The sequence below is a fragment of the Nerophis lumbriciformis genome, linkage group LG04 (genome assembly GCF_033978685.3).
Source record: "Nerophis lumbriciformis linkage group LG04, RoL_Nlum_v2.1, whole genome shotgun sequence".
Classification (NCBI taxonomy): Eukaryota; Metazoa; Chordata; class Actinopteri; order Syngnathiformes; family Syngnathidae; genus Nerophis; species Nerophis lumbriciformis.
The window spans coordinates 56,981,673-57,002,368 of NC_084551.2; the positions used below are offsets into that span (position 1 = coordinate 56,981,673).

General features: G+C 39.6%; 1 protein-coding gene across 2 annotated transcripts in view; it reads right to left on the minus strand.

Moving 5' to 3' along the window:
* cyth2 (cytohesin 2) overlaps nucleotides 1–20,696 on the minus strand; it is a 37,691-nt gene that overhangs the window by 660 nt on the left and 16,335 nt on the right. Inside the window, exons 9-12 of one of the 2 annotated variants that reach the window (XM_072913076.1) lie at nucleotides 10,802–10,878; nucleotides 8,404–8,475; nucleotides 6,158–6,312; nucleotides 133–1,514 (exon numbers count right to left, since the gene is read on the minus strand). In XM_072913076.1, the coding sequence (XP_072769177.1) occupies nucleotides 1,427–1,514; nucleotides 6,158–6,312; nucleotides 8,404–8,475; nucleotides 10,802–10,878 (392 nt within the window). In that variant the 3' untranslated portion in view covers nucleotides 133–1,426. Of the gene's footprint in view, nucleotides 1–132; nucleotides 1,515–6,157; nucleotides 6,313–8,403; nucleotides 8,476–10,801; nucleotides 10,881–20,696 lie in introns of both variants that reach the window. The other variant, XM_072913075.1, reaches the window with a different exon arrangement.

Consider the following 20,696-nt stretch of genomic DNA (forward strand, 5'->3'; position numbering starts at 1 on the left):
TCACTCTTCTCGGCCACGCCTTCTAATCACGTCTCAATCTTTTAGGCCCCGCCTTCACTCTTCAAGGCCACACCTTCAAATCACTCTCAATCTTTTAGGCAGGCCCCGCCTTCACTCTTTACTAGGCCCCACCTTCACTCTTCTAGGCCACGCCTTAAAATCGAGTCTCAATCTTTTAGGCCACGCCTTCACTCTTCTCGGCCACGCCTTCTAATCACGTCTCAATCTTTTAGGCCCCGCCTTCACTCTTCAAGGCCACACCTTCAAATCACTTTCAATCTTTTAGGCCACGCCTTCACTATTCTAGGCCACGCCTTCTAATCAAGTCTCAATCTTTTAGGCCACGCCTTCACTCTTCCAGGCCACGCCCTCAAATCACGTCTCAATCTTTTGGGCCACGATGTCACTCTTCGAGGCCACGCCTTCAAATCTAAAGTCAATCTTTTGAGCCACGCCTACAAATCTCGTCTCAATCTTGTAAGCCACGCCTTCACTTTTCTAGGCCCCGCCTTCAAATCTAAAGTCAATCTTTTGAGCGACACCTACAAATCTTGTCTCAATCTTCTGGGCCACGCCTACAAATCAAAAATCAATCTTCTAGGCCCCGCCTTAAAATCTAAAGTCAATCTTTTGAGCCACGCCTACAAATCTCGTCTCAATCTCTGGGCCACGCCTTCACTCTCCTAGGCCCCGCCTTCAAATTTAAAGTCAATCTTCTGGGCCACGCCTTGAAATCTAAAGTTAATCTTTTGAGCCACGCCTACAAATCTCGTCTCAATCTTCTAGGCCAAGCCTACACACTTATAGGCCCCGCCTTCAAATCTAAAGGTAATCTTTTGAGCCACGCCTACAAATCTCGTCTCAATCTCTCAATCTTCTGGGCCACGCCTTCACTCTTCTAGGCCCCGCCTTCAAATATAAAGTTAATCTTTTGAGCCACGCCTACAAATCTCATCTCAATCTTCTAGGCCAAGCCTTCACTTTTCTGGGCCACGCCTACAAATCAAAAATCAATCTTCTAGGCCCCGCCTTCAAATTTAAAGTCAATCTTTTGGGCCATGCCTACAAATCAAAAATCAATCTTCTAGGTCCCGCCTTCAAATTTAAAGTCAATCTTCTGGGCCACGCCTTCAAATCTAAAGTCAGTGTTTTGAGCCACGCCTACAAATCTAAAGTCAATCTTCTAGGCCCCGCCTCCAAATGTCATCTCAATCTTCCAGGCCCCGCCTTCAGTCTTCTAGGCCCCGCCTTCAAAGGGCTGCATGAACATGACATGCAGCGGCATGAAAGCAGAGAATAAATATATTTACAAGTTAGGAGCAGCTGCCTTCTTCTTCATCTGAGGTCCAATCAGGACCAGGTGGTCCCACAAGGATGGAGGCTGGGGAGGGGGAGGAGGGGGGGAGGGAGGAGGGAGGGAGGCCATCTATGGCTGCTCTTCTTTCTTCTTCAGTGAGATGCGTTTCTTCCTGGCTGCCAACATTTCGTAGAAGGGATCCACACTGACGGCCGATCTGAGGACAACAAACATTTGCCACTTCAAGTGCGTGAACATACTGGCAGCTACACAACAGCTGAGCACATAATAGCACACCAGCTGGACTATAAAAGTAAACAAATAGGTGCACAAAGTCTGCAAGGCATATTAGAAAGTATCCAGTAACAAACGTGTCCGCATCATGAATAAGATGATTTTGTAACATAAGTGTACTTTTGTACATATTTCTGCACAATAACTCAGATATGCTAAGAGTGGCGAGTAGTAGAGAATATCAAGTACATATTGTTGACATCTTTATATACACTCTTTGCATTTTACTCTTTCAAAGTTTGTATTATTTTCACATTATTTGACTTTGACTGACATTCAAAGATATTCTGTTTCTATTTGTTTTATTACTTTCTTCTGTTATTATTTGTATTAGCTTGAACAAAACACTAACTTTCCAAATATCCCATTCACAGATTAGAAGTATTTTGGTGGCAGTATTGAGCCCTGGGGGACGCCACAAGGTAGATGTAGCACCGAGCTTCACATATTACTTCCTGTTGGTTGAGCAGCTTTTTACCCAGTTTGTGACCAACCCTTTGATGTTTGTGACCAACCCTTTGATGTTTGTGACCAACCTTTTGATGTTTGTGACCGACTCTTTGATGTTTGTGACCGACCCTCTGTGACCGACCCCCTGATGTCTGTGACCGACCCCCTGATGTTTGTGACCGACCCCCTGATGTTTGTGACCGACCCCCTGATGTTTGTGACCGACCCCCTGATGTTTGTGACCGACCCCTTGATGTTTGTGACCGACCCCTTGATGTTTGTGACCGACCCCCTGATGTTTGTGACCGACCCCCTGATGTTTGTGACCGACCCCCTGATGTTTGTGACCGACCCTCTGATGTTTGTGACCGACCCCTTGATGTTTGTGACCGACCCTCTGATGTTTGTGACCGAGACCCCTTGATGTTTGTGACCAACCTTCTGACCAACCCTCTGATGTTTGTGACCGACCCCTTTGATGTTTGTGACAACCCTCTGACCGACCCTCTGATGTTTGTGACCGGCCCCTTGATGTTTGTGACCGGCCCCTTGATGTTTGTGACCAACCCCTTGACCAACCCTCTGATGTTTGTGACCGACCCTCACCTCTGATGTTTGTGACCAACCCTCTGACCGACCCCCTGATGTTTGTGACCGACCCCCTGATGTTTGTGACCGACCCCCTGATGTTTGTGACCGACCCCCTGATGTTTGTGACCGACCCCCTGATGTTTGTGACCGACCCTCTGGATGTTTGTGACCAACCCTCTGACCGACCCTCTGATGTTTGTGACCGACCCCCTGATGTTTGTGACCAACCCTTTGATGTTTGTGACCAACCCTCTGACCAACCCTCTGATGTTTGTGACCGACCCTCTGATGTTTGTGACCGACCCTCTGATGTTTGTGACCGACCCCTTGATGTTTGTGACCAACCCTCTGACCGACCCCCTGATGTTTGTGACCAACCCTCTGACCGACCCTCTGATGTTTGTGACCGGCCCTCTGATGTTTGTGACCGACCCTCTGATGTTTGTGACTGACCCCCTGATGTTTGTGACCGACCCTCTGATGTTTGTGACCGACCCCATGATGTTTGTGACCGACCCTCTGATGTTTGTGACCGACCCCCTGATGTTTGTGACCGACCCTCTGATGTTTGTGACCGACCCCTTGATGTTTGTGACCGACCCCTTGATGTTTGTGACCAACTCTCTGATGCCACACCAAATGTAATATATCAATATAAATGCTAAACATAAATCTACATGTTAAATCAAACTCTTAATGTTAAATCTGACTGTTGTATCAAAATCTTGAGTCTAAATATGAGTGCTAATTGTTAAATCTAAACCCAAATGTTACATATAAATCTAAATGTTGAATCTAAATGTTCAATTTAAATGCTTAATATAAATGTAATCTGTATCTAAATCTTAAAGCGAATTGTTTGAATCTAATTAATGTTACATTTAAATATTGAAATATAAATGTTAAATCTAAACCTTGAATCTAAATGTGTAAATTAAAATGTAAACCTAAATGGTACATCCATATATAAATGTTACATCTAAATATAAGTGTTAAATCTAAACCATAAATCTAAATGTGTGAATGAAAATCTAAATGTTACATTTACACCTAAATGTTAAGTCGAAATATAAATGTTAAATCTAAACTAAATGATAAATAAATACTTGAGTATTGTTGTTGTGGACATACTTGATACTTGTGAGTATTGTTGTTGTGGCGCACATACTTGATACTTGTGAGTATTGTTGTTGTGGACATACTTAATACTTGTGAGTATTGTTGTTGTGATGGACATACTTGATACTTGTGAGTATTGTTGTTGTGGACATACTTGATACTTGTGAGTATTGTTGTTGTGATGGACATACTTGATACTTGTGAGTATTGTTGTTGTGATGGACATACTTGATACTTGTGAGTATTGTTGTTGTGGTGGACATACTTGATACTTGTGAGTATTGTTGTTGTGGTGGACATACTTGATACTTGTGAGTATTGTTGTTGTGGTGGACATACTTGATACTTGTGAGTATTGTTGTTGTGGTGCACATACTTGATACTTGTGAGTATTGTTGTTGTGGTGCACATACTTGATACTTGTGAGTATTGTTGTTGTGGTGGACATACTTGATACTAGTGAGTATTGTTGTTGTGATGGACATACTTGATACTTGTGAGTATTGTTGTTGTGGACATACTTGATACTTGTGAGTATTGTTGTTGTGGTGGACATACTTGATACTTGTGAGTATTATTGTTGTTGTGGTGGACATACTTGACACTTGTGAGTATTGTTGTTGTGGACATACTTGTGAGTATTGTTGTTGTGGTGGACATACTTGACACTTGTGAGTATTGTTGTTGTGGTGGACATACTTGATACGTGTGAGTATTGTTGTTGTGGTGGACATACTTGATACGTGTGTGTTGGAGCCTATCTATATTATTTATTTATTAATTGTTTTGACAATGAAATCAAATACGGTAATGTCAATAATGATGTTGATGAATTATTGGATGTTTTAGATTTCATTGTGATTGACTGATTGTTTTCAGCTGCTCACGCTCCTACTGGTGAGCCACTTCCTCCTCCTATAATTAAGAAGACGGGACAGCTGGGTGCCCTTTGTCTGTCTATCATGTTGAAGGAGTGAGGAGTGAAACAGTTTGTTTACCACTAAACTATTTGGGAGCCACGCTAAACTATTTGGAAGCCACGCTAAATTATATGGAAGCCACGCTAAACTATTTGGAAGCCACGCTAAATTATATTGAAGCCACGCTAAGTAAGTTATTTTGATTATTTTGAAAGTCAACCACGGAGAATATGTTTTGTTTGTGAAAATAAATTATGATAATTTGGAATCTCGACATATCTCCGCGAGTGCTTATTAAGGAATTTACTGAGTCAAACACCTCCTCCTCAAGACTACTCTGCATTACTTTATTTTTATTTTTTCGAACTTTTTGGAACGCAAGAGTAGCCGTAACAGTGTGAGTATTGTTGTTGTTGTGGACATACTTGATACTGGTGAGTATTGTTGTTGTTGTGGACATACTTGATACTTGTGAGTATTGTTGTTGTGGTGCACATTCTTGATACTTGTGAGTGTTGTTGTTGTGGTGGACATACTTGATACTTGTGAGTATTGTTGTTGTGGTGGACATACTTGATACTTGTGAGTATTGTTGTGGTGGTGGACATACTTGATACTTGTGAGTATTGTTGTGGTGGTGGACATACTTGATACGTGTGAGTATTGTTGTTGTGGCGGACATACTTGATACCTGTGAGTATTGTTGTTGTTGTGGACATACTTGATACTTGTGAGTATTGTTGTTGTGGTGGACATACTTGATACTAGTGAATATTGTTGTTGTGATGGACATACTTGATACTTGTGAGTATTGTTGTGGTGGACATACTTGATACTTGTGAGTATTGTTGTTGTGGTGGACATACTTGATACTAGTGAGTATTGTTGTTGTGATGGACATACTTGATACTTGTGAGTATTGTTGTTGTTGTGGACATACTTGATACTTGTGAGTATTGTTGTTGTGGTGGACATACTTGATACTTGTGAGTATTGTTGTTGTGGTGCACATACTTGATACTTGTGAGTATTGTTGTTGTGGTGCACATACTTGATACTTGTGAGTATTGTTGTGGTGGTGGACATACTTGATACTTGTGAGTATTGTTGTGGTGGTGGACATACTTGATACTTGTGAGTATTGTTGTGGAGGACATACTTGATACTTGTGAGTATTGTTGTTGTTGTGGACATACTTGATACTTGTGAGTATTGTTGTTGTTGTGGGCATACTTGATACTTGTGAGTATTGTTGTTGTGGTGCACATACTTGATACTTGTGAGTATTGTTGTTGTGGTGGACATACTTGATACTTTTGAGTATTGTTGTGGTGGACATACTTGATACTTGTGAGTATTGTTGTTGTGGTGGACATACTTGATACTTGTGAGTATTGTTGTTGTTGTGGACATACTTGATACTTGTGACTATTGTTGTGGTGGACATACTTGATACTTGTGAGTATTGTTGTTGTGGTGGACATACTTGATACTGTGGATCCACTCTTCCTTCTCCTCAGGCGTGGGGGCAGAGATGCGATACACCATGTGGTTCCCTTCTACTACCCGCCCATCAGCCTCCGTCTTGCAGGCCTTGATCAGCTGACCACGGTTGTTGGGGATGTACAACTCGAAGCAGTTCTGTTGGCAAGCGTACACACTCACTACACTTAATACAGTTGGTACACATTCTACACTTAATACAGTTGGTACACTTAGTACACTTGCTACACTTAATACAGTTGGTACACTTAGTACACTTATTACACTTAGTACACTTGCTACACTTAATACAGTTGGTACACATTCTACACTTAATATAGTTGGTACACGTAGTAACCTTGCTACACTTAATATAGTTGGTACACTTAGTACCCTTGCTACACTTAATACAGTTGGTACACTTAGTACCCTTAATACACTTAATACAGTTGGTACACTTAGTACACTTGCTACACTTAATACAGTTGGTACACTTAGTACACTTGCTACACTTAGTACAGTTGGTACACATGCTACAGTTGGTACATTTAGTACGGTTGGTACACTTGCTCTAGTTGCTACATTTGGTACATTGACTACAGTTGGTGTAATTAGTAGACTTGGTAGACAAGATGCTGCAGGTAGAACATCATCTCATAATAACAAGATGCTGCAGGTAGAACATCATCTCATAGTAACAAGATGGTGCAGGTAGAACATCATCTCATAGTAACAAGATGCTGCAGGTAGAACATCATCTCATAGTAACAAGATGCTGCAGGTAGAACATCATCTCATAGTAACAAGATGGTGTAGGTAGAACATCATCTCATAGTAACAAGATGCTGCAGGTAGAACATCATCTCATAATAACAAGATGCTGTAGGTAGAACATCATCTCATAATAAGATGGTGCAGGTAGAACATCATCTCATAGTAACAAGATGGTGCAGGTAGAACATCATCTCATAGTAACAAGATGCTGCAGGTAGAACATCATCTCATAGTAACAAAATGCTGCAGGTAGAACATCATCTCATAGTAACAAGATGCTGCAGGTAGAACATCATCTCATAATAAGATGGTGCAGGTAGAACATCATCTCATAGTAACAAGATGCTGCAGGTAGAACATCATCTCATAGTAACAAGATGCTGCAGGTAGAACATCATCTCATAATAACAAGATGCTGCAGGTAGAACATCATCTCATAATAACAAGATGCTGTAGGTAGAACATCATCTCATAATAACAAGATGCTGTAGGTAGAACATCATCTCATAGTAACAAGATGCTGCAGGTAGAACATCATCTCATAGTAACAATATGCTGTAGGTAGAACATGATCTCATAATAACAAGATGCTGTAGGTAGAACATCATCTCATAGTAACAAGATGGTGTAGGTAGAACATCATCTCATAATAACAAGATGCTGTAGGTAGAACATCATCTCATAATAAGATGGTGCAGGTAGAACATCATCTCATAGTAACAAGATGGTGCAGGTAGAACATCATCTCATAGTAACAAGATGCTGCAGGTAGAACATCATCTCATAGTAACAAAATGCTGCAGGTAGAACATCATCTCATAGTAACAAGATGCTGCAGGTAGAACATCATCTCATAATAAGATGGTGCAGGTAGAACATCATCTCATAGTAACAAGATGCTGCAGGTAGAACATCATCTCATAGTAACAAGATGCTGCAGGTAGAACATCATCTCATAATAACAAGATGCTGCAGGTAGAACATCATCTCATAATAAGATGGTGCAGGTAGAACATCATCTCATAGTAACAAGATGCTGCAGGTAGAACATCATCTCATAGTAACAAGATGCTGCAGGTAGAACATCATCTCATAATAACAAGATGCTGCAGGTAGAACATCATCTCATAATAACAAGATGCTGTAGGTAGAACATCATCTCATAATAACAAGATGCTGTAGGTAGAACATCATCTCATAGTAACAAGATGCCGCAGGTAGAACATCATCTCATAGTAACAATATGCTGTAGGTAGAACATGATCTCATAACAAGATGCTGTAGGTAGCACATCATCTCATAGTAACAAGATGCTGCAGGTAGAACATCATCTCATAATAACAAGATGCTGTAGGTAGAACATCATCTCATAGTAACAAGATGGTGCAGGTAGAACATCATCTCATAGTAACAAGATGGTGCAGGTAGAACATCATCTCATAGTAACAAGATGGTGCAGGTAGAACATCAGCTCACAGGTTTGCGTGGGTCTTCCACCTCTCGGATGCTGAGGTTCTCCAAGGGAATGATGCCTCGAGGTTCCTTGTCCTGTTTAGTCAAGCACACATATGAACTTTATTACAATATAATATTATTATAATTACTGTATTACAATATAATATTATTATATTGACTTTATTACAATATAATATTATTATATTGACTGTATTACAATATAATTATATTGACTTTATTACAATATATTATTATATTGACTTTATTACAATATAATATTATTATAATGACTTTATTACAATATAATATCACATATTGACTTTATTACTATATAATATTATAACAACTTTTTTTACAATATAACATCACATATTGAATTTATTACATTATAATATTACATAATTACTTTATTACAATATAATATTATAATGACTTTATTACATTATAATATCACATATTGACTTTACTACATTACAATATTACATAATAACTATTACATTATTACAATATAATATCACATAATGACTTTATTACATTACAATGTTACATAATTATTTTATTACATTACAATATTACATAATAACTTTAATACATTAGTACAATATATTATTACAATGCCATTATTAAATTACATTACAACATTATTTTTTACATTATAGTTATTACATAATTACTTGGACTATTAGATGACATAATCACATAAGCAGCATGACAGTCGATGAGGATTATTTATGATTCTTGAAGAAATGAATTAAATATATAAATGAATATTTAACATCACTTTTGTATTCATTGAAGTCGTAATTTTTAGTTCTTTCTTTTCTCACCTTCTTTATCAAAGTGCTAGCTTGGTCATGCTGCGTATGATGAGAGGGTTTGCCCTTTGTGCCAATTAACATTAGTTCCAGTTCTGCGCTCTTATTTTGCCACGCTTCCTGTTTGGTGTAGGGCGGGGCAATATGGCCAAAAACTGTATCGCGATATACGGTTTTTGTATCGGTCGATATCGATCCTTTCTATGACCTATGGAAAATATGGAAATCTATTTCATGTAAACATTTTTATTTCAAACGTAATCTTCCTCTGAGGACAATTCTTTCCACTGTCAAAGCAGACAGGAAATGATATCACTCCATCTTTGTTCCCAGTCTGTATTACTTTCCTGCATTCACCTTCCTTGTGTACGTACGCATGTTTCTACACGCTGTGGACACACTCACAGGTGGTCCTTCCAACTTTGTGTCACGTACGGCTGCTGCCCCAAGAAGCTCTCCTGGGTTGTAATAATGAACTGAGTCATCAATCTGCGTTGGCCCTGCCATGAGGTGGCGACTTGTCCAGGGTGTAACCTGGCCCTAACCCTAACCCTTGTCCAGGGTGTACCCTGGCCCTAACCCTAACTCTTGTCCAGGGTGTACCCTGGCCCTAACCCTAACTCTTGTCCAGGGTGTAACCTGGCCCTAACCCTAACCCTTGTCCAGGGTGTACCCTGGCCCTAACCCTAACCCTTGTCCAGGGTGTAACCTGGCCCTAACCCTAACTCTTGTCCAGGGTGTACCCTGGCCCTAACCCTAACTCTTGTCCAGGGTGTACCCTGGCCCTAACCCTTGTCCAGGGTGTAACCTGGCCCTAACCCTAACCCTTGTCCAGGGTGTAACCTGGCCCTAACCCTAACCCTTGTCCAGGGTGTACCCTGGCCCTAACCCTAACTCCTGTCCAGGGTGTACCCTGGCCCTAACCCTAACTCTTGTTCAGGGTGTACCCTGGCCCTAAGCCTAACCCTTGTCCAGGGTGTACCCTGGCCCTAACCCTAACTCTTGTCCAGGGTGTACCCTGGCCCTAACCCTAACCCTTGTCCAGGGTGTAACCTGGCCCTAACCCTAACTCTTGTCCAGGGTGTACCCTGGCCCTAACCCTAACTCTTGTCCAGGGTGTAACCTGGCCCTAACCCTAACCCTTGTCCAGGGTGTACCCTGGCCCTAACCCTAACTCTTGTCCAGGGTGTACCCTGGCCCTAACCCTAACTCTTGTCCAGGGTGTACCCTGGCCCTAACCCTAACCCTTGTCCAGGGTGTACCCTGGCCCTAACCCTAACTCTTGTCCAGGGTGTACCCTGGCCCTAACCGTTGTCCAGGATGTAACCTGGCCCTAACCCCAACTCTTGTCCAGGGTGTACCCTGGCCCTAACCCTAACCCTTGTCCAGGGTGTAACCTGGCCCTAACCCTAACCCTTGTCCAGGGTGTACCCTGGCCCTCCACCCGAGACGGTGGAGGAACGCCCCAACTTTGTGTCACGTACGGCTGCTGCCACAAGTAGCTCTCCCGGGTTGTGATGATAAACTGAGTCATCAATGTGCGTTGGCCCTGCCATGAGGTGGCGACTGTGACAGTTGTATCACAGGAAGTGATGCAGGCTTACTGTTGTGTATTCAAAGTAGTAGAGGCAGTTGTCTGTGAGGATGAACCATCGTCTTTTCCAGGTCTTCACTCGTCCCCCTGAAACATCCCACATAGAGACAATGAGGACCAAGTACACACACACTTCATGTGTTCTTATCCTATTATTGTTACTATTGTTATCTCCACCGCTTCTGTCCACGTCACATTTAAACACAAAGTAAAATGCTCCGTTTATGTCGACATTTGTAGTCGTTCGGGATGGTACCTTTCACATTTGAATCTATACGGTGACTACTCACGGTAATTTCCATCCATCCATTTTCTACCGCTTTTTCCCTTTTGGGGTCGCTGGAGCCTATCTCAGCTACAATCGGGCGGAAGGCGGGGTACACCCTGGACAAGTCGCCACCTCATCGCAGGGCCAACACAGATAGACAGACAACATTCACACTCACATCCACACACTCGGGCCAATTTAGTGTTGCCAATCAACTTATCCCCAGGTGCATGTCTTTGGAGGTGGGAGGAAGCCGGAGTACCCGGAGGAAACCCACGCAGTCACGGGGAGAACATGCAAACTCCACACAGAAAGATCCCGAGCCCGGGATTGAACCCAAGACTACTCAGGACCTTCGTATTGTGAGGCAGATGCACTAACCCTTCTTCCACCGTACCCACGGTAATTTGGTGTGTGTTATTGTGGTAATATGTAGTAGTTGCTACATTTAGTACAGTTGGTAAACTAATTACACTCATCAGTTGCTACATTTGGTACACTTAGTACAGTTGGTACACTTGCTATACTTAATAGTTGCTACATTTGGTACACTTAGTACAGTTGGTACACTTGCTACACTTAATAGTTGCTACATTTAGTACAGTTGGTAAACTAATTACACTCATCAGTTGCAACATTTGGTACACTTAGTACAGTTGGTACACTTGCTATACTTAATAGTTGCTACATTTGATACACTTAGTACAGTTGGTACACTTGCTACACTTAATAGTTGCTACATTTAGTACAGTTGGTAAACTAATTACACTCATCAGTTGCTAAATGTGGTACACTTAGTACAGTTGGTACACTTGCTACACTTAATAGTTGCTACATTTGGTACACTTAGTACACTTGCTACACTTAAGAGTTGCTACATTTAGTACACTTAGTACAGTTGGTACACTGGCTACACTTAATAGTTGCTACATTTGGTACACTTAGTACAGTTGGTACCATTTGCTACACTTAATAGTTGCTACATTTGGTACACTTAGTACACTTGCTACACTTAATAGTTGCTACATATAGTACAGTTGGTACACTTGCTATACTTAATAGTTGCTACATTTGGTACACTTAGTACAGTTGGTACACTTTCTACACTTAATAGTTGCTACATTTAGTACAGTTGGTAAACTTGCTATACATAATAGTTGCTAAATGTGGTACACTTAGTACAGTTGGTACATTTGCTACACTTAATAGTTGCTACATTTGGTACACTTAGTACACTTGCTACACTTAATAGTTGCTACATATAGTACAGTTGGTACACTTGCTATACTTAATAGTTGCTACATTTGGTACACTTAGTACAGTTGGTACACTTGCTACACTTAATAGTTGCTACATTTAGTACAGTTGGTAAACTTGCTATACATAATAGTTGCTAAATGTGGTACACTTAGTACAGTTGGTACATTTGCTACACTTAATAGTTGCTACATTTGGTACACTTAGTACACTTGCTACACTTAAGAGTTGCTACATTTAGTACAGTTGGTAAACTAATTACACTCATCAGTTGCTACATTTGGTACACTTAGTACAGTTGGTACACTTGCTATACTTAATAGTTGCTACATTTGGTACACTTAGTACAGTTGGTACACTTGCTACACTTAACAGTTGCTACATTTAGTACAGTTGGTAAACTAATTACACTCATCAGTTGCTACATTTGGTACACTTAGTACAGTTGGTACACTTGCTATACTTAATTTTTGCTACATTTGGTACACTTAGTACAGTTGGTACACTTGCTACACTTAATAGTTGCTACATTTAGTACAGTTGGTAAACTAATTACACTCATCAGTTGCTAAATGTGGTACACTTAGTACAGTTGGTACAATTGCTACACTTAATAGTTGCTACATTTGGTACACTTAGTACACTTGCTACACTTAAGAGTTGCTACATTTGGTACACTTAGTACAGTTGGTACCATTTGCTACACTTAATAGTTGCTACATTTGGTACACTTAGTACACTTGCTACACTTAATAGTTGCTACATATAGTACAGTTGGTACACTTGCTATACTTAATAGTTGCTACATTTGGTACACTTAGTACAGTTGGTACACTTTCTACACTTAATAGTTGCTACATTTAGTACAGTTGGTAAACTTGCTATACATAATAGTTGCTAAATGTGGTACACTTAGTACAGTTGGTACATTTGCTACACTTAATAGTTGCTACATTTGGTACACTTAGTACACTTGCTACACTTAATAGTTGCTACATATAGTACAGTTGGTACACTTGCTATACTTAATAGTTGCTACATTTGGTACACTTAGTACAGTTGGTACACTTGCTACACTTAATAGTTGCTACATTTAGTACAGTTGGTAAACTTGCTATACATAATAGTTGCTAAATGTGGTACACTTAGTACAGTTGGTACATTTGCTACACTTAATAGTTGCTACATTTGGTACACTTAGTACACTTGCTACACTTAAGAGTTGCTACATTTAGTACAGTTGGTAAACTAATTACACTCATCAGTTGCTACATTTGGTACACTTAGTACAGTTGGTACACTTGCTATACTTAATAGTTGCTACATTTGGTACACTTAGTACAGTTGGTACACTTGCTACACTTAACAGTTGCTACATTTAGTACAGTTGGTAAACTAATTACACTCATCAGTTGCTACATTTGGTACACTTAGTACAGTTGGTACACTTGCTATACTTAATTTTTGCTACATTTGGTACACTTAGTACAGTTGGTACACTTGCTACACTTAATAGTTGCTACATTTAGTACAGTTGGTAAACTAATTACACTCATCAGTTGCTAAATGTGGTACACTTAGTACAGTTGGTACAATTGCTACACTTAATAGTTGCTACATTTGGTACACTTAGTACACTTGCTACACTTAAGAGTTGCTACATTTAGTACACTTAGTACAGTTGGTACACTGGCTACACTTAATAGTTGCTACATTTGGTACACTTAGTACAGTTGGTACACTTGCTACACTTAATAGTTGCTACATTTAGTACACTTGTTCCCCAAATAGTTGCTACATTTAATACAGTTGGTGAACTAAATACACATTATTTGCTACATTTGGTAAACTTAGTATTGTTGGTACACTTGCTACACTTAATAGTTGCTATATTTATTACAGTTGGTAAACTAGCTACACTTAATAGTTGCTACATTTATTACACTTGTTCCTCAAATAGTTGCTACATTTAATACAGTTGGTGAACTAAATACACATCATTTGCTACATTTGGTAAACTTAGTATTGTTGGTACACTTGCTACACTTAATAGTTGCTATATTTATTACAGTTGGTAAACTAGCTACACTTAATAGTTGCTACATTTGGTACACTTAGTACAGTCGGTACACTAGCTACACTTAATAGTTGCTACATTTAGTACAGTTGGTACACTTGCTACACTTAATAGTTGCTACATTTGGTACACTTAGTACAGTTGGTACACTTGCTACACTTAATAGTTGCTACATTTTGTACACTTAGTACAGTTGGTACACTTGCTACATTTAATAGTTGCTACATTTGGTACACTTAGTACAGTTGGTACACTTGCTACACTTAATAGTTGCTACATTTGGTACACTTAGTACAGTTGGTACACTTGCTACACTTAATAGTTGCTATATTAAGTACACTTAATAGTTACTACATTTGGTACACTTGCTATACTTAATAGTTGCTACATTTGGTAAACTTAGTATTGTTGGTACACTTGTTACACTTAATAGTTGCTATATTTAGTACAGTTGGTAATCTAGCTACACTTAATAGTTGCTACATTTGGTACACTTAGTACACTTGCTACACTTAATAGTTGTTACATTTAGTACACTTAGTACAGTTGGTACACTAACGACACTTAATAGTTGCTACATTTAGTACAGTTGGTACACTTGCTACACTTAATAGTTGCTACATTTGGTACACTTAGTACAGTTGGTACACTTGCTACACTTAATAGTTGCTACATTTGGTACACATAGTACAGTTGGTACACTAGCTACACTTAATAGTTGCTACATTTAGTACAGTTGGTACACTTGCTACACTTAATAGTTGCTACATTTGGTACACTTAGTACAGTTGGTACACCTGCTACACTTAATAGTTGCTACATTTAGTACACTTGCTACACTTAATAGTTGCTACATTTAGTAAAGTTGGTAAACTAAATACACTCATCATTTGCTACATTTGGTAAACTTAGTATTGTTGGTACACTTGCTACGCTTAATAGTTGCTACATTTAGTACAGTTGGTACACTTGTTACACTTAATAGTTGCTACATTTGGTACACTTAGTACAGTTGGTACACTTGCTACACTTAATAGTTGCTACATTAAGTACAGTTGGTACACTTAATAGTTGCTACATTTGGTACACTTAGTACAGTTGGTACACTTGCTACACTTAATAGTTGCTACATTTAGTACAGTTGGTACACTTAATAGTTGCTACATTTGGTACACTTAGTACAGTTGGTACACTTGCTACAATTAATAGTTGCTACATTTAGTACACTTGCTACACTTAATAGTTGCTACATTTAGTAAAGTTGGTCAACTAAATATACTCATCATTTGCTACATTTGGTAAATTAGTATTGTTGGTACACTTGCTACACTAATAGTTGCTATATTTAGTACAGTTGGTAAACTAGCTACACTTAATAGTTGCTACACTTATACACTAATATTATGATGTGTGAACAGTTTGAATCAGATGAAAAATGTGGGAGTTGTGGAACTTTGAAGAATGTCACATCAATTTCAATGGGAATTTCCCCCAAATTTGGGAATTTCGGGAAAAGCGGGAATTTTTTTTGAAAATGGTAAAAAAATAACTTGAATGGTCTGAATGAGTTGAAATGGTTGGTGTCGGAATTTTTGAAATCGGTGGAGAAATGTTGAAGTAGTAACATGTTGAATTGAGAAATTAAGAAATTCCTGGAAAAGCGGGAATTTTTCCAGTTCAAAAAACAACTTAGTTTTTTGTCCTGATTAAGAGGAATGTTTGGACGGTAGAACGGTTGAAGTGGGAGGAGTAGTCGCCAGGAAAAAGGGTGGAAATAGGGCTTTGGAAAACCAGGAATTCTGGAAAATCCTGGAAATGTTTTTAACTTGGAAAACATGTAGTTTAAATTTCCAGGATGGTGGAATGTGGAATGGTTTGAATAGGTTGAAAAATGTGGAAAATTAATTTTGAATGGGAAAAATGTCCCAGAAAACCTGGAATTCTGGGAAATCTGGGAATTTTTTGGAATTCGTCAAAAGAAAACCCGCAACTTCCGAATAGGCTGAACAGTTTGAAGTTGGAACGCTTTGAATCGGATAAAAAATGTGGAAGGCAGAACGCGCCAAAATCTGGAGAAGAAGAAGAAGTTGAATAAATAGATGAATTCTGCATATTATTGTGTGAATGTTTGAAACATTCACACAATAACCAAAAGTCATTTTACTGTAACATGCAACAACCAGCTGATAATAACTGTTTTCTTACACTTCTGAGCATCATTTGCAAGCATGCATTCATTTCAGTTTGTCCTCGGTGTGTTGCCGTAGTCGGGAAGTAGTCCTTGCCATCAAGTTGAATATGCCTGTCTTGTCTTTTGTTGCGCCCCACAAAGTGTTTGTACTGTAAGTATTGTACATATTACACAGCAGCTGTTTGATTGTAACGTGCGTCTTAGTCATTTTGAAGTCGCCATGTAAAATCTCCGATGCTAATCAGTAGCATGTATATGGCATATCCCATGTAAATTAGCATCAAGCTAGCAAATTTAAAAAATTGGAGCCTTTGGAGTGTTTTCTATCAGGCGGGCTTGCTTGCACTATGAAAACTCAAAGTGTTTTGAGTCTGATGACACAAAGGTGCTAGTATATGACACCCTCTCCTCTTACATGAATCAGTACTACCATAAAAAGTACTGAATGGTACCCACTCCTTGTTGTAATGTTATCAGCCTCCTCATTATCACGAGGCAGCAAGTATGTTGGTGCGATTTAGACAATATAAATGATATCAATTTGGCCAAAGATAGAGATTTGTAAAACTATCCTCATATCATGATAATAAATGTTGCAGCTTTTACTTAATTAATTCTCGCCTCCATGGCAGCAAATATACTGCTTTTCTTCCCAGTATCATTATCACTGGAGGACAATGAATAACTAAACATGTTATGAAAAAGGACAAGCTAAAATCATCAGCCCGGAGGTTGGGTCTTGGGCGCAGTTGGGTGTTCCAACAGGACAATGACCCCCAAACTACAGATGTCCGATAATGGCTTTTTTGCCGATGTCCGATATTCCGATATTGTCCAACTCTTAATTACCGATTCCGATATCAAGCGATACCAATATATACAGTGGTGGAATTAACACATTATTATGCCTCATTTTGTTGTGATGCCCCGCTGGATGCATTAAACAATGTAACTTTACCATGAATTGATTAACGTGGACTTAAACGTAAAACAAGTTGAAAACGTATTGGGGTGTTACCATTTAGTGGTCAATTGTACGGAATATGTACTGTACTGTGCAATCTACTAATACAAGTTTCAATCAATCAATCACAAACAAGGTTTTCCAAAATAAGAGAACAACTTCAACTCAAGTTATGGAAAAAAGTGCCAACATGGCACTGCCATATTTATTATTGAAGTCACAAAGTGCATTATTTTTTGGAAATTTGGGACATGCTCTCCCTGAGTTAATCCTGATACCCACTACAACTATGGGAAATACTATACTTTGACTTTCACAAAGTGCATTATTATTTTTATTTTTTTTAAACATGCCTCAAAACAACAGCTACAAAACCAATGAAGGCACACAGCTTCAGTCCAGAGTATACTAGAGCATACTTGCCAACCTTGACACCTCCGAAATCGGGAAATGGGGGGGGGGTTTGAGGTGGGCGGGGTTTGGTGGTAGCGGGGGGTGTATATTGTAGCGTCCCGGAAGAGTTAGTGCTGCAAGGGATTCTGGGTATTTGTTCTGTTGTGTTTATGTTGTTTTACGGTGCGGATGTTCTCCCGAAATGTGTTTGTCATTCGTGTTTGGTGTGGGTTCACAGTGTGGCGCATATTTGTAACAGTGTTAAAGTTGTTTATACGGCCACCCTCAGTCTGACCTGTATGGCTGTTGACCAAGTATGATTGCATTCACTTGTGTGTGTGAAAAGCCGTGGATATTATGTGTTATTATGTGTGTCGCTGTTTGAATGGAGGAAAAGCGGACGTGACGACAGGTTGTAGAGGACGCTAAAGGCAGTGCCTTTAAGGCACGCCCCCAATATTGTTGTCTGGGTGGTGTTCGAGAATGGTTGCCCCGCGAGATTTTCGGGAGGCGCACTGAAATTCGGGAGTCTCCCGGGAAAATCGGGAGGTTGAAACCGATACCGATAATTACATTTTAAAGCATTTATCGGCCGATAATATCATCAGGCCGACATTATCGGACATTTGTACCCCAAACACACGTCAAAAGTGGTAAAGGAATGGCTAAATCGGGCTACAATGAAGGTTTTAGAATGGCTGACTTAAAGGTGTGGACAATGCTGAAGAAACAAGTCCATGTCAACACATTTAGCTGAACTGCAGCAATTTAGTGGTCAAGTGGTCAAGCAGAAACTTGTGGATGGCTACCAAAAGCGCCTTATTGCAGGTAAACTTGCCAAGGGACACGTAAGCAAATATTAACATTGCTGTATGTATACTTTTGACCCTCACATTTTCAGTAGAGCCATAATAAATTCATAAAAGAAGCAAACTTCATGAATGTTTTTTGTGACCAACAAGTATGTGCTCCAATCACTACATCACAACAAAATAAGAAATGATTGTAAAGTCAAGATAGCCATGACATGATGTTCTTTACAAGTGTACGTACACTTTTGACATATCGAGTTGAAGTAAAAATATATATTGAGATATACTTTTTCATCCATAACACCCAGCCATAGCTCCACCTCCGCCAAAATGCTGCGCCCTGCCTTTTGTCTGCAGGCGTGACACAAAAAGATGGCTTGTACACTAGGGATGTCCCAATCCGATATTTGGATCGGATCGGCCGCCGATATTTGCCAAAAAATGCGTATCGGCTAGGCATGGGAAAATGCCGATCCAGATCCAGTTTAAAAAAAAACTCCGGTCCGTGTTTTCCAACGCACCGATTTAAATAATACATTCCACTTTTCTGCTGCTCCCTAATTTCCGTTCCGCATTTTCCAGCACACCTTCAACACATCCACAGGTCTGTGGAATCTCACGCAGTTGCTTTTAGCTGCTGGCATTACACGACAGGCTCGTCTCACTCTTTCCTGTCTCCCTCTCACAGACAGCAAGTGCACCTTCTTACACACGTCACATACTGTCACGTCATACGTCACATATGTATACGCCCTCCCGAAGCAGAGAGGTAGCAGCATGGCTAACGTTAGCTGTGATGCTAGCGCAGCCGTGTGACCAACGTTCTCTCTAAGGTGCGCGCCTGTGTGCATAGCAATTATATGCCACGCACAAAATCAAATAAAAAAATAAGCGCATAACAATTTTCGACACACGGACACGACAGAGAAAACAGTTTTCGTCATCATTGTTCAAATATTGTAAGGTCTGTCGAGACGCTTATCTCCATTCGGTGCCACACGTCCACACCATCAAAATGCTGAGGCAAACATTTCCACATCAACACCGTCTGAAAAAATTAGTGATCTATTTAGTTGTGATTTCCTTCTCTGCATGAAAGTTTAAAAGTAGCATATATTAATGCAGTATGAAGAAGAATGTTTTAATGTAGACATGCAAGCCTTGAAAGAACATTTTGAAAATCAAGACTACATTTCCTGCAAATGGGTGCATTTCTACCCTATATTTTAACTTTAGATTTATTCTCATATCAAACTCTTTTGGCTGTCTTTTTGACACTTACATCAGGCGCCCCTCTCCACACCCTGGATTATAAATAATGTAAATAATTCAATGTGATTATCTTGTGTGATGACTGTATTATGATGATAGTATATATCTGTATCATGAATCAATTTAAGTGGACACCGACTTAAACAAGTTGAAAAACTTATTGGGGTGTTACCATTTAGTGGTCAGTTGTACGGAATATGTACTTCACTGTGCAACCTACTAATAAAAGTCTCAATCAATCAATCAAAACACATAGAATCATCATACTGCTGTGATTATATGCATCAAGTGTTCATTCAAGGCTAAGGCAAAATATCGAGATATATATTGTGTATCGCAATATGGCCTTAAAATATCGCAATATTAAAAAAAGGCCATATCGCCCAGCCCTAGTTTCAATGATGCCATTTCTGTTCGTCATGTATAATTTTGTCTATTTTGTGTTTATCCTTGAATAAACAGGTCAGTTTCTTGTTACTAACCATTGTGTATTATTCAAACTCCCCTAATTCAGCTGGCTAGTTGTTATCAAGAGTACTAAAACACTTTTCAACATGATTCTGACAACTAAGTAGGCTAAATAACTTTAAACTTTAATACATGCTCGGATAGGCCAGTATCGGTATCGGTCAGTATCGGTATCGGATCGGAAGTGCAAAAACAATATCGGT